At 44.5% G+C, this 12773-nt stretch overlaps 1 protein-coding gene across 1 annotated transcript in view; it reads left to right on the top strand.

The window, feature by feature from the left end:
• Nucleotides 1-12773, top strand: part of PDSS1 (decaprenyl diphosphate synthase subunit 1) — a gene marked incomplete at both ends in the record, with an annotated part of 46909 nt that overhangs the window by 5571 nt on the left and 28565 nt on the right. The window contains 3 exons of the mRNA XM_082843639.1: nt 58-178; nt 2813-2943; nt 11702-11843. Of these exons, the coding sequence (XP_082699765.1) occupies nt 58-178; nt 2813-2943; nt 11702-11843 (394 nt within the window). The remainder of the gene's footprint in view (nt 1-57; nt 179-2812; nt 2944-11701; nt 11844-12773) is intronic.

Genomic DNA, 12773 nt, shown 5'->3' with positions numbered 1-12773 from the left:
AGTTATCTCAGTAAAGTAACGCTCAGTCTTCCACTGTGTGCATTTCTGCCTCTCCAGGTTCCATCACGTGACGCCAGCAGTGTGCTGCTGTAGTAGAACACGGAGCGGTGAGAAATACACTGATCCTTTTAACCTTGGCTGGAGAGACTTGAAAGGTCTGTACGAGGACATCAGGAAGGTAAGATATTTTTGACGATGCTGTAAAGTAATGTTGATTTCTTAGAATTATGAGCAAACAGTGCAGGTTTTCACATGTGTGCCGTGCTGTTGCAGATTTGATTCTCAAATGTCAGCTTTCAAATGTTTCTTGAGCAACAAGTGTGGGGCATCGTGGAGGATGCAATGCAAGTTACTATCCAGAGGGGGGTGATGGCAGAATTGGGAAACCGAAAACAAAGGTACAGGCAGCAGGTACACGTCCAAAGAGTCATCTAACCTTTCCTTGCCAAATCCATCCCGTGCTCCAGGCCTGGTGAGGCTATGAAGCCTCCGGTGACTCCTGCTACTGTCTTCCTGTCCGGTTCTGAATATCAGTGCCAGGCTGACCCAAATAGGGCTTTCTTCGCTAAGCATTCTTTTCCCAAAATTTTCAGTGGCCCCCAGCCTCACGTGGATTCTCAGATGCTGCCCAGAAATGTTTACGTGCCCCTGGTCAGCTTCCTTCCCGTTTCAAGGTTCTGCACTTTGCCCCTGCAGGCCCCACCCGACTCTCCTGTTTTCACCACTTCCTGTCCAGTGGACCAAGCAAAGGCCGTGAAGGAGGAACTCCCTGAACGCCTGCTCTGGGCCGTTTGCAGCCCACACTGCTGCGTGCCGGCCTCCTCCCCTCCCACCTCAGTGAAGTCAGGGTTCCCTCCTTTCCAGCTTCATCCCTGTACCTCTGGTTAAGTCCCATCCCCTTTGCCTCCTCGGGGCCCTGGGAACTCCTCCTGCAATTCCCTGTTCTCCTGTCTATCTGCAGACTCGCCCTCTTCATTCTCTTTCAGATCCATTTTGGATGCTCCAGTTTCTTCCTGTTTGTCTTTTAAAGGACCATCCCTTGACCCTGTGTCCTCCTACCCCTTCCCTTACAGTATTCTTGGCCTCTCTCTCTCTTTTGCCCCTTCACCACTGCTCCGCCATCGCACTGTGCCTTCCTTTCCAGCCTCTCCTCTGAAACTGCCTTTGCTTCCCTCCACCAAATCCAGTGGGCACTGCTGGTTTGTATCTTCCCGGGCTCTTTGAACATTGGACGCTGTTGTTCCCCACAGCCCCCTCTGTGAAACCCACCTCTTGGCTTCTGCACTCTGCTCGTCCTCCTGACTCTTAGGCCATCCTTCAGTCAGCTTCCTGGGTTCCTCTCTGTCCCCTCCACCCCACCCCTATTAATTGTGCCGTCCCTGGGGTTCTGTCGGCTCCTCTTCTCTCTCTGTCTTCAGTTTACCCATTCCCATGCTTATGAGTCCCACATAATACCTCCAGTCCAGATGGAATTTTCTCTCCTAAACTTTGCTCACTGGGCAGCTCCCTGGAATGTCCGTGACTGTCTCGCACTTGGCAGATCTGAAGGTCTGCCTTTTCCTACAGATTGTTTTTTCTCTTGTTTGTCCTGTTGATTGGAGGCTGCCACCCAGGAGCCCGGGGAGGATCCTCGCTGCAGCCTCCTCTTCCCCTCCACACCCTCCTCGTCTCGTCTGCCTCTTGCCTTCAGTCCCCAGCCTTGCTTTCCTCCTCCCGCCCTCAGCCTGAGCCAGAGACGCCCCCGTTGTGCTCCCAGAGCAGCTGCACTTACCTCCACGACAGCAGTCCCCCCGCAATGTTGTTTTCCTTCCCCCATCTAGACTCTGAGCTGCCTGTAGGCAAGGGCCTGTCCTATTTATCTTTGAAACCTCTGCGTTTATTATCGTCCTTGGCACTGAGTCAGTAACTGAGGGAGTGAGTGGCTGGCCTGCTGGACCGTGTTCACTTGAGCCCTGCTGAAGGTCCTTTGGGTCCATTTGTAGCTCCCATTGCTCCCAGGGCATAAGCTCTGGTTCTCTCCAGCAAGTCCCTGAGGGACAGATACAGTAAACACACATGCCCATCACCAGGAAGGCTCTCCCTCCTCTTCAGAAATCAAAATCCTACTTATCCTGTAATCCCCAGTCAAAGCTTATCTCCTCCATGAAATGTTCAGTTTTTCTCGTCCACACTGATCTCTCCATTCTTTGAACTTTAATGCACTTAACGTACGGCATTGTTCAAGTTACCACCATATTATTCACTGAATATTTCACATTTTTTAAAATTTTGCTTTCCCAACTCAATTGGAAGCTCCTTGCCATCAGGTAAACCATGTCTTACACTTTCCCTATGAACCTTTGGCTTGTGTGGCTAAGTAATGGCTGAGCCAGACTCTGACCCCTGCTCTTCTTTCTGGCCACGTCTCGTCTTCCAGCCCCTGATACCCACTGACCTCCTGCTTCATTGGCTCCTACACTCCCCATCTTTGTCCTCTCCCCTCCATCTTCCAAGCTGCAACCAGCCCTGTTTCTTTCTCTCTCCAGCTGTCACTGGCCATCTGGTGCTTTCCTCCCCCAATCTGCTGTCTCTTGGAGTCATGGGGCGGCAGCAGTGCCCACCCCAGCACTGAGGCCCCTGGGGGCGAGCCAGGCATTGCTTGTGGCCCAGCCACACACAGCCAGCTTTATGGCCATACGACATTGGAACCGTTTCCTACTGAGTGTTGAATTTCTCAGTTGAAATGAATACACTAAAATCAAAGTATTGTGAAAGAAATCCCACTGACTGTGCAGTTATGATGCTGTATTGACACAGAAAAACTTTGTTTCAGGAACTATTCATATCTACAACAGAACTTAAGGAAATGTGTGAATACTACTTTGATGGAAAAGGAAAAGCCTTTCGACCAATTATTGTGGTGCTAATGGCCCGAGCCTGTAATATTCATCATAATAACTCCCGGTGAGTTATTTACTTTCTCCCCTTTATTGGTTTTATATTTGGCAAACCTTCCTTCCCAAGGTTACTGTTTAATCTCCTGTTTAAGAAGTAGTATGTATTTGAGAATTCACTTTGTGGTAGTTAGTTTCTAGCTTTGTGTTCCCAAGGTCACCCTGGAGTCTAGTCTGGGCATCTTCCTTTTCCATGCTTTTTAGTATCTGTGGAAGAACAACTTCAGCTGCAAATAAACATTTTGGAAAGAATTTTCAAAGCCACATTGAGTTTTCTCATTCAGAAGTAAAGAATACCAGGATGTATGCATACTTGTAATCATTGTACACACGGGGCCATTAGTCCAAAGGTTGATGGTTATAAAGTCATGAGTTAGGCCTGGATTCTGGGCACCGCACCCACTGCAGGGCCTGACTTCCTGTGGCCTTTGGAAACGTGCCAAAGAAAAATCTTCTTAAAAGAAGGCATTTTGACTATCGGTCTTCAACTTCTATGTTTCAAATATGTGTAAATTTTTCAAATATTAAAACAACTGCAATGTTTTAATATTAAAGGAAAACGACAATGGACCCATTGCCATTATTTTTTAGACTCTTTGCCATGTTACTGGAGTGTCTTCATAATTTTTTTTGTTACATCATGTAATCTATTGATATAACCTCCAGTAGACAGTAATAGACTCATACATTTCCCTAGTGCTGAACATTTGCATTACATTCCCTTTTCTCTGTAGATAGCACTTTAAGGAATGCCTAAGGTTTGCCAGCACTAAATTTAAGGTTGCTGTCAGAACGAGTGTCAGATGTTGCTTCTTAGCGCATGCTTGCCTCTGCCCGCAGCCGTTTGTGCCCTGCTGCTGTGCCTATCCAGCTCCAGGATATGATTCCATGCTCATGGGTGCCTCCCACTTACCCTGAGACTTTCCAAGTGCTCACCGTATAGTTTGAACAAGCAGTGAAATCTCTGGCAGTGACCATTTTCCCATCATCAGGACCACTTTCACCTCACCGGAAGGCAGGGCAGCAGAAATGCTCCCTCTGAACCAAACTTGAAATACGTCTCACGTGGTCTAGAACTGGGTTTCTCAGCTGTGACTCTGCTGACATTCGGGGCCAGATAATTCTTTGCCGCGGGGACTGTTAGGTGTCTTGTAGGGTGTTTGGCAGCCCCTCCCCTAGTTGATGACGACCAAGAAATTTCTCCAGACATTGCTAGATGTCCCCGGAGGAGCAGAATCGTCCCTGGTTGAGAACCACTGGTCTAGAGATAGTGTGTGTTTATATTTTTAATTTCTCAGATTAACAATACGGTTCATCACCCTCACAGAAAACAAGGGAAGGAAAATATTCTGCATTGCTCACCTTAAATCCTGTCAGCTGTTATCCCCAGAGTCAAAGTCTTCAATTTACCTCATTGAAACTGTATAAACTGTTGGTTGCAGAAAAAAAATGGGAGACTATATACCCAGAAAAGGCATTGCTGGTTTAAAGAAAAGGAAGTTCAATTCTGCCTTCTCCAGGGATGTTCTGGCTATAGCTTAGGGCTTGCTGAAGGCACAGTATGGAGGCATCAGGATGTGAGTCGTGACTGTGGCGTGCATTTGGGTGGTACAGTAGCCTAACGATATTATTCTCCAAGCCCCAGCTTCTTGAGAATACTTACTTCCTAAGGACCCTTTTGGATCAGGCTCTTAATAGGCCAAATATCGAGCTGTTAACTTCCAAGCCACTAAAAGCAAGAGGGGGTGGGGAATGGGGGGAGGGCCTGGGCCATTTGTGATTTTGCTTGCTGAAAGAGGTTTAGAGCCATGTGGGGCAAAGGTAAAAGATTCTGGGCAGGACCACGCAGGCCTCTGTTTCTAGCTGATGCCACCAGCAGCCGTTCCACTACTTCACCTGCCTGCTTGTTGGTGTTGGCAGAATTGCGAGAGGCCTGCTTCATCATTTGACAGTCACAGTTTAATGGCTCCTCTAAGGCTTATTAGACATCATCGTCTTGCTTCTGAGATGTGTATTAAATAGGTTAACAGTAATCCTGGAGGGGATTTTGGAAAACAGAATAGAACAGATACCTTACGAAATGGGGGGTGGGGGAACTACCTTCTACTGAGTTTCTCTTTTTCCTGTATTAAGCTTGTCCGTCGTCCATTATGTGTTCCCTGCTAGATCACTTCACTTCCCAGTTCTTAACCTGAGGTCCGTGAAAGCTGGGGTGGCGGTGGGGGGGGGTCTGTGAACCCCTTAGAATTGTGTGCAGAAATTTTCATATGTTTGCACGCAAAGGTATACATGGCTTATAGCATATTCTTAAAGGGTAATATGGCCCCCAAAACCTTAAGGCTTCATCTTTATTTTCCTTCTGTGCATCCTGATAACTACAGTACCTGGTCAGGTAAGGTAGGATGCATACAACAGATAATCAAACTTGAAAGGTCCAGAAAACAGAGTTGTGGTGGATTCTGAGCCACGCTGCCCAGATCCCCCTTCCCTGAAGGACCCTTTGCCCCAGCTCCTGGGCCAGTGTTGCCGGTGGAGAGCCTTCAGTTCGCAGCCTCTTCAAGGGTTGCCCCGGCTGCAGAGAATCCTCTCACCTTAGCCAGTCCACGTCCAGGGACTGACAGATGAAGGGCCATTCTAGCTCCAGAGCACACGATGGAGTGGCTGTGGCTCTGGATGGGCCTGCACTGCAGAAACTTCTCCCTCTACCCTATCCTCTTGTCTCCTCCCCCTCCCTCAGGTGTTGATCCCAAGGGCATTTCTGAGTAGACATTCTGTACTTTAAACGTGAGAGTGCTTTCCCGAGAACCCAACCCTCAACAGAGTGCAGCAAAACCCAACTACCTGTGGGTTAGAACTTACCTTATCAAAGAATCCAAGTCAGAACTGAGCTTTATAAAGAATAGATTCTATGAAATTGCTCTACTTATTGACCACAACACAATTAGTGTCTCTTCTCAAACAAGCCAAACCTGTCCTACTCAGAGACCTCATTGAAGGCACCTGTTCTTATCATCAGTCTTGACACCATCAGTTTCTTGTGGAAATCTTCTGGCACTGGAAAGTGGATATCACTGCCAGTGATTAGGATAACAGGCTTACTCAAGTTACATTGGGCACAGATCTGTTGATCTTGACTGTACAAATAGTCAAGTGGCATTGAATCCCACTAGTCTAGTTTACAAAGCCAGACATTTGATTAGATAGAACAGATAAGATGCAGTTTTCACATTAGTAAATAGGTCAAGCTTCCAAATGCGATAAAACTCTTAAATTCAGAGGAAGTAACTTTTGTGATTGTCATAAAGACAAAGGAAACTACAAAAACTTACTCTAGGGAAACTGTAACAAAACAGTCATCACAGCACCAGCTCACATGAATGATTCCTAGAGTCAGGCCGCGAATGATTCCTAGAGTCAGGCCGCTAACGATTCTAGAACCATTCTTGGTTTCTGTGTGTTCTGAATCATTGAGCCAGCTGCTGCTGCGGCGGCTTATGGGTTAGGAAGCTTGGTGCCACGAGAAATATTTTTGTCTTTAACCTAGGAGATGGCACTCTTGATGTGTCCATACTCATAATTAAAATGGATCTTGATGTAAAGTCTGTGATAAGGGATACCTGCTGAGGTAGAGGAGGCTTTGATAACCAGGTGGTTGTCCATTTCATGGGTGAGGTCAGGCCCAAGTCTAAGGGGAACATCATTGAGAGCAAGGCGGCTATGGGGCTTTGAACATGGTGTGTGCTCACTCGTTGGCTCCCACCACCCAGGGGGAGGCTGATTCTATCACTGAAGGAATCAACGTCTACACGTTCATCAGCTGTGCTCAATTAAAAAACCCAAATGCTGCATTATTCTTTTGTACCCTGGATCCTGTGGAGAAAGCCAGCCTGGATAAGCTGCAGGTCTGAGATATCATCATGGAGTCACTCTCCACATGTCCAGGGCTTCCAAAATGCAGTGTTTCTTCAGTGGCAAGAAAATAACCAGGAGCATGAATCCTGCATCATTTACGATGCAACTTTGCAGACATCTGTTTTTATCTGGATATAAATCTGAAAGATTCAGGAGCTGCTGCTCTTGAATGTCAGTTAATTTTTCTTGATACTAAAACTGCTGATGGATTCATTACCGTTAGGATCAAGCTTAAAACCGCTCTTCCCTCCAAAGAAAGGCAGTCTCCACTGTAGTCTGGTGCGCTTGTTTGGGTTTTCAAAGGTGAATGGCCAGTGACCAAGGAAAATGACGTGCTAAGCAAGTTGGAGCTCACAGGTATCCCTCCTGTACTCTGCTGTCCCTTAGAAGGAAGGCACCTTTGATGTTCATGCATCAGTGTGCCAGTAAGGAATACAGGGAAAGGGAACAAGACCGCAGTGGCTGGGGGCAGAGGCCAAGCAACAGAAATATTGGGCCGAGGATGAGAAGCGAGAGTGAGGGGTGGGCAGGAACGCCTTCCGTCCCCCGCGTTCAACCTGGACGCCGCTGCGGAAGGGGAGACACTTCAAGGTCGTGTCAGTAATGTGGAGAAACAAGATTTTAGACAGATGAAGTAAAATCAAGTAATTTTAAGAATCAGATCACTGAAAAGGAAACATTTGCGCATCAGCAGAAGAGGATGGTGAAAGTAAGAAACTGTGTTAGGCTGAAAAATGGCCCCACAAAAGTATGCATGTCCTAATCCTTGGGACCTGTAAGTGTTACATCATATGACAAGAAAAGGGTCTTTGCAGATGTGCTTAAGTTAAGGATCTTGAAATGGGGGTGTCATCCTGGATTATCTGATGGGCCGGAAATGCAGTCATTTGTATCCCTAAAGAGGGAGGCAGAGGGAGATTGCCGTAACAGAAGAGAAGGCCGTGTGAAGATGGAGGGGAGAGACTTGAAGGTGGCTGCTTCAAGCTTGTGGCCACAAACTAAGGCCCTCCAGCAGCCAGCACAACTGGAAGGAGCAAGGAAAGGATTCTCTCCTTGAGACTCTGCAGGAAGCCTGGCCTTGCCGATACCTCCATCTCAGTTCAGGGAAAATGCTTTTGGACTTGTGGTCTCCAGAACTGTGGCAGAATTTCTACTGATTTAAACCACCAAGTTTGTGGTGTTTTGTCACCGGGCCACAGGAAACTGGGACAAACCCCATCGTTCACATCATATCGCACGAGTGTGGAGAGTGTGCCTGCTGGGACTTTTCTCTCCCTCTGCAGGTACCGCTTCCGGATGCACCAGATCTGGCAGCGCAGACCCAGGGGGGAGCTGAACACTTTCCACAGTGTCAGTAGTTGAGGGACCCAAACTTGTAGCAAGTCAGCTCAGTGGCAGATAAAGATAGAATCTTAAGTGACGTGGATATATTGTTCAGCATACTGAAAACTTGTGTACTTTTATCAGGTAACAACTAGGAGATGCAGTTCACGTCCTGAAGAATTTTCGAGACAGAGAGAGACTTTGTTTGCATTTTAACTAGAGAGTTCTTCAGTACCAAACTGATAAAGTGTTCATTCGTGCCTTTAAAACTCGAGATGATGCGAAGTGTCAGAGAAGAGGAGGTCACCCTCCCATGACTGTGCCTTTCAGAACAGGGGAGACCTCCTGCCCTCCAGCTCCGAAGAGACTTGGGGAGTCGTTGGCATAAGACCTTTAAACTGGGCCCCCAAGTTTCAGGTCATGCCTGCGATTTAGAGGCGGGGCTGCAGGGGGGCAGCAGAGGCTGAGCTTGTGTCAAATCCCTTCTCAGGAGAAGCTTCCGTTTGGGGCTTGCAGTCAGTCAGGCGAATACCCCACTTACAGAGCAGCATGTCCCCAACTTTGTGTGTCAGAATCACCAGGACTGCTGGTTCAGAATGCCAGTTCCTGAGCCCCATCATGAGGGATCCCAGTTCCTAAGTCTAAGGAATTTTCAGTCTGTATTTTCAAGAGTATTGATTTTGACATAGTGGGCAAGAGATGATATTTAAGAAACACTAATCTTGTCAGAGTTCTCACAAACAAAGTGAAACGCTTCTGTTTAGAATTGGCAGAAGAAAATAAACAGAAGAACATTGGGAAATAGAAATAGAGCCTTCTGTAACCCAGCTGAGAACTCTGGTCTTTATACAACCTCTGTAGCTTTGGGAATAGAAGCTTCTCTGTCTTGGTTAGAGTGAAACCACATTTACTGTTTAAATTCTTCTGCTTCCCTCAGTTGTTGCAAATCAAGGTAACCCACTGATAAGGTTTGACTTTCTTTTTGGAGACAGTTTTCCCACACTGGGGGTTTACTTGTCATTTCTTTAAGACTTGGCATTATATATCAGTATGAATAGGAGGAAAAAGCATTTTATTTAAATCACATGTGAGCTTGGTGAAGGGTATGTGGGGGGTCATTATATTATTCCATCTGTTTCCGTCTGTGCTTGAAATTATTCATTATAAAAATGTTGTTTGAAATCTAATCAAGAGGGAAAAACCTGACTGTTGTGAGGGGCTGGCTGAGTCATCGCACGCTCTTGCAGGTGTGAAGGATGGAGGACAGAGCCACCTTTCGAGACTCAGACTCGGGGCCTCATTTTCTCCTGCTGTCTCGCCTGACTGGTTTTTCTTAGCACCTCTCCCAGAAGTTGGGAAAGTGTGGCAGCTCTTTCACAGCAGGAAGTAGACATGGTGCCCAGTTTTTTGAAGGCATGACTCAGTTCGGTACTTCGAAGATTTCATCTTCAAAACAGTGTGAGTTGTTTCTGTGATCTGTAAATTTGGGTTGCAGACCATTATGCTGTACTGTGGATACGTAGTGACAGTATTTTCCAGATAGAAGCTGGCACATGTTAAAGGCTAATTGTGCAGGAAAAAGTACATCAGATAAAATGATAAAGCGTCTAAAATGTGATGTTTATCCTATGTAGGGGCTGTGTCACGATGCCAAATAACTTTCTAAGCAAGAATCCTGATTTCATCAATTTAGCCGTAGAAAAGGCATTTTTACATATATGTAGTCTATGAAATTTCAAGATATTTTAAGAAATCTTTGTTTTAATATCTTCAAATTACAAAAAACTCCAGTGTCTCAGTGAGTACTGCCATTTTACTGCAGCTTCCCAGCAGGACCCCTGCCTGCTGACATAGTTTGTGATAACGGAAGTGGTGCCCGACCTCTAAATACGTGAGAAAGGCTTAGAGGTCTTACCAGTTGTTTAAGGTAAGATCTACTATTAATGAGTAGCAAGTGTATATTTCATCAGACTGAAATTCATTGAGAAAATGTTCTAAAGAAATAGTCTTTCTATTTATGTAAAAAACAATGGTAAAAGTCTACATCTTTCCTTGTGCATTAAGATAGGATCCAGTAAATTTACCTGAAAAATACTTAAGGTCCAAGCTTCCTTCTATAGGGTCTGTGAGTTTCTCACAGAAGGATTCAGAACAGCTCTTGGAAGCCATCCAAAGCTCCATTTTCTCATAAACTAAAGTAGTTTTACAGGATGATTTGTCCCTCCCCTCTGTTTCTTTACTTCTCCCTCCTCAGAAGAATGTGTTGTGATCCAGAAGTGTTTAGAACTGTTATAATTGTGACATTAATAAATAACGAGCAGCACTTTACAGTTGATTTCTGGGCTAAAAGCAGTCGGAAGATTCTGAGGTTTAGTTCTAAAAATCTTAAGTAAGAGTTGCTGGTAAAGCACCATATTTTAAAATTACATTTCAAGCAAGACGGGAAGATAGTCTTCAGGCTGATTTAGTGTTTGTAGTTAAATTCCAGCATCTTTAATGTTAGTTGTACTTCATTTTTCATGGCTTTCTGCTGGATCTGAGGAATTAGAATGAGCACTGGCTTTTGCAGATGTTCAGATTAGGTTCTTCAAGAAAAAAAGTCACATTTCAGTATCCCTCTCTCTTTTCTCCCTTCTAAGAGAGAACGTGGTGATATTTGAAAAGTAAGCTATAGGAATAAACAAAACATTTAGTTAGCGTGTGTTTGAGCCAGGCTTCTGTGTTAGATTCAGAAAATTCAGTTGGTTATTTCTTCAGTTTGATTTTCTTAAAATTCAGTTTTTTTAAATTCCCATAGATGATGATGGTGAGAATAATGATGATTAAAGAGAAATTGGGGTTCCCTTTTAACTGTAAAAGTCGCATCCAAGTATCTTCTTGGGAATGTTTCTCCTGTATTTTGTGTTAAATCTGGGAAATGAAAGTTTAAATTTCTAATGCACAGGTTAAATTTGAATTGGAATTCATATTCCAATATGAATTATCAATTCATATTGGTAACCAATATCAATAGCCAATTGGAATTATGAATTCCAGCTCTCTTGGTTATCAAGGTCTTCTTACTAAATATTTAAGACATTATTAAAAGCTTTGAACACAGTGACCATTGGTTCTTTCATACACTTCTTTAGAATGCTCTTCACCCATCTTCCCCATCCACCCCTGAAATTTAATTGTAACCTAACTGTAAACTTGACCAACTGACCAAGACCACTGTTATAGGACATAACGATGATTCTTCAGCCAGATACCCAGACATCTGAGGTGTTTATCCTTTTTTTGTTGTTAATTATACAAATTCTGCTTCTTAGTGTGGTGTCCCAAAAACATAATCTTGGTGCAGGGTATCTTGTGCATTTTTAAAATGTTCTCCAAATGATAGAATTGGCTGTGTAGGGAAGCCAAAGTTTTTATATAGTTTCTCTTAGAGAAATAAAATTCTTTATCCTAGATCCGATGTCCAGTTTTCACAAGATGATTGCTGAGGTTATAGGCGGTGTCTCTGTTAAAAAGCATTGCTTTCTGTTAACTAGAAATGTGCAAGCAAGCCAGCGTGCCATAGCCTTAATTGCAGAAATGATCCACACTGCCAGCCTGGTCCATGATGATGTCATTGATGATGCAAGTTCCCGAAGAGGAAAACACACAGTTAATAAGATCTGGGGTGAAAAGAAGGTATGGCTTTTTGGTTTTTTAAATCTTTCTTATTAAATCCCATACTCTTTGGATTGCATTTATTTTCCAGATTTGTCTCATTAAACAGTAAAATATGGGCTTCCCTGGTAGCGCAGTGGTTGAGAGTCCGCCTGCCGATGCAGGGGACACAGGTTCGTGCCCCGGTCCGGGAAGATCCCACATGCCGTGGAGCGGCTGGGCCCGTGAGCCATGGCCGCTGAGCCTGCGCTTCCAGAGCCTGTGCTCCGCAACGGGAGAGGCCACGACAGTGACAGGCCTGCGTACTGCAAAAAAAAAAAAAAAAAAAATATGCTTCATCAAATGTGGTCTTCCAGCTTTCAAAATAGGTTTCATGTCTGGTCTACATACAGATGTTTGATCATGGATAACAGCACAGAAAAATAAACTTAGTGTTTCTGCTTCTTCACAGTTTTATATAGAATTTGGTTAAGGAAGGAGATTTTTGTAGTTATCCAAAAAGCACATTTCATGAGGAATCATGCCTTTTACTTTGGGGCTTACATTACTCAGATTCACTTTAATTGTTTAACCATTTACTAACTGCCACATGCAAGAGTTTCAAGGCAAGTAAATAAATAAAACTAATATATATATATATATGTATAAATACACATATATACACACATATTCATACACATCTGTATCAATCTCAGAGGGATACTGTTCTCCCGTGAAATTTTTACCTTTTTAAATAGAAGCTTTATAATTGAATAGCTCATGTATATTTTAAAGCATATTTCCACATTATTAGCATTTCTTGAAAGGGGTGTGTAGAATGTGGCATCTTGTTTAAGGATGTTTAAATCATGGGTTGAGGAAGGGGATAAAATTCAAATAAAAGGGAAGACCCACGGGCCTTCTGGGAGCAGGCATCTCCCGCCACACATGCCCTTCCCTTGGCCATCCTGC

Source organism: Leucopleurus acutus, assembly GCF_964270905.1.
Source record: "Leucopleurus acutus genome assembly, chromosome: 1".
NCBI classification, from domain to species: domain Eukaryota; kingdom Metazoa; phylum Chordata; class Mammalia; order Artiodactyla; family Delphinidae; genus Leucopleurus; species Leucopleurus acutus.
This window is presented reverse-complemented; position numbering and strand designations above follow the sequence as displayed.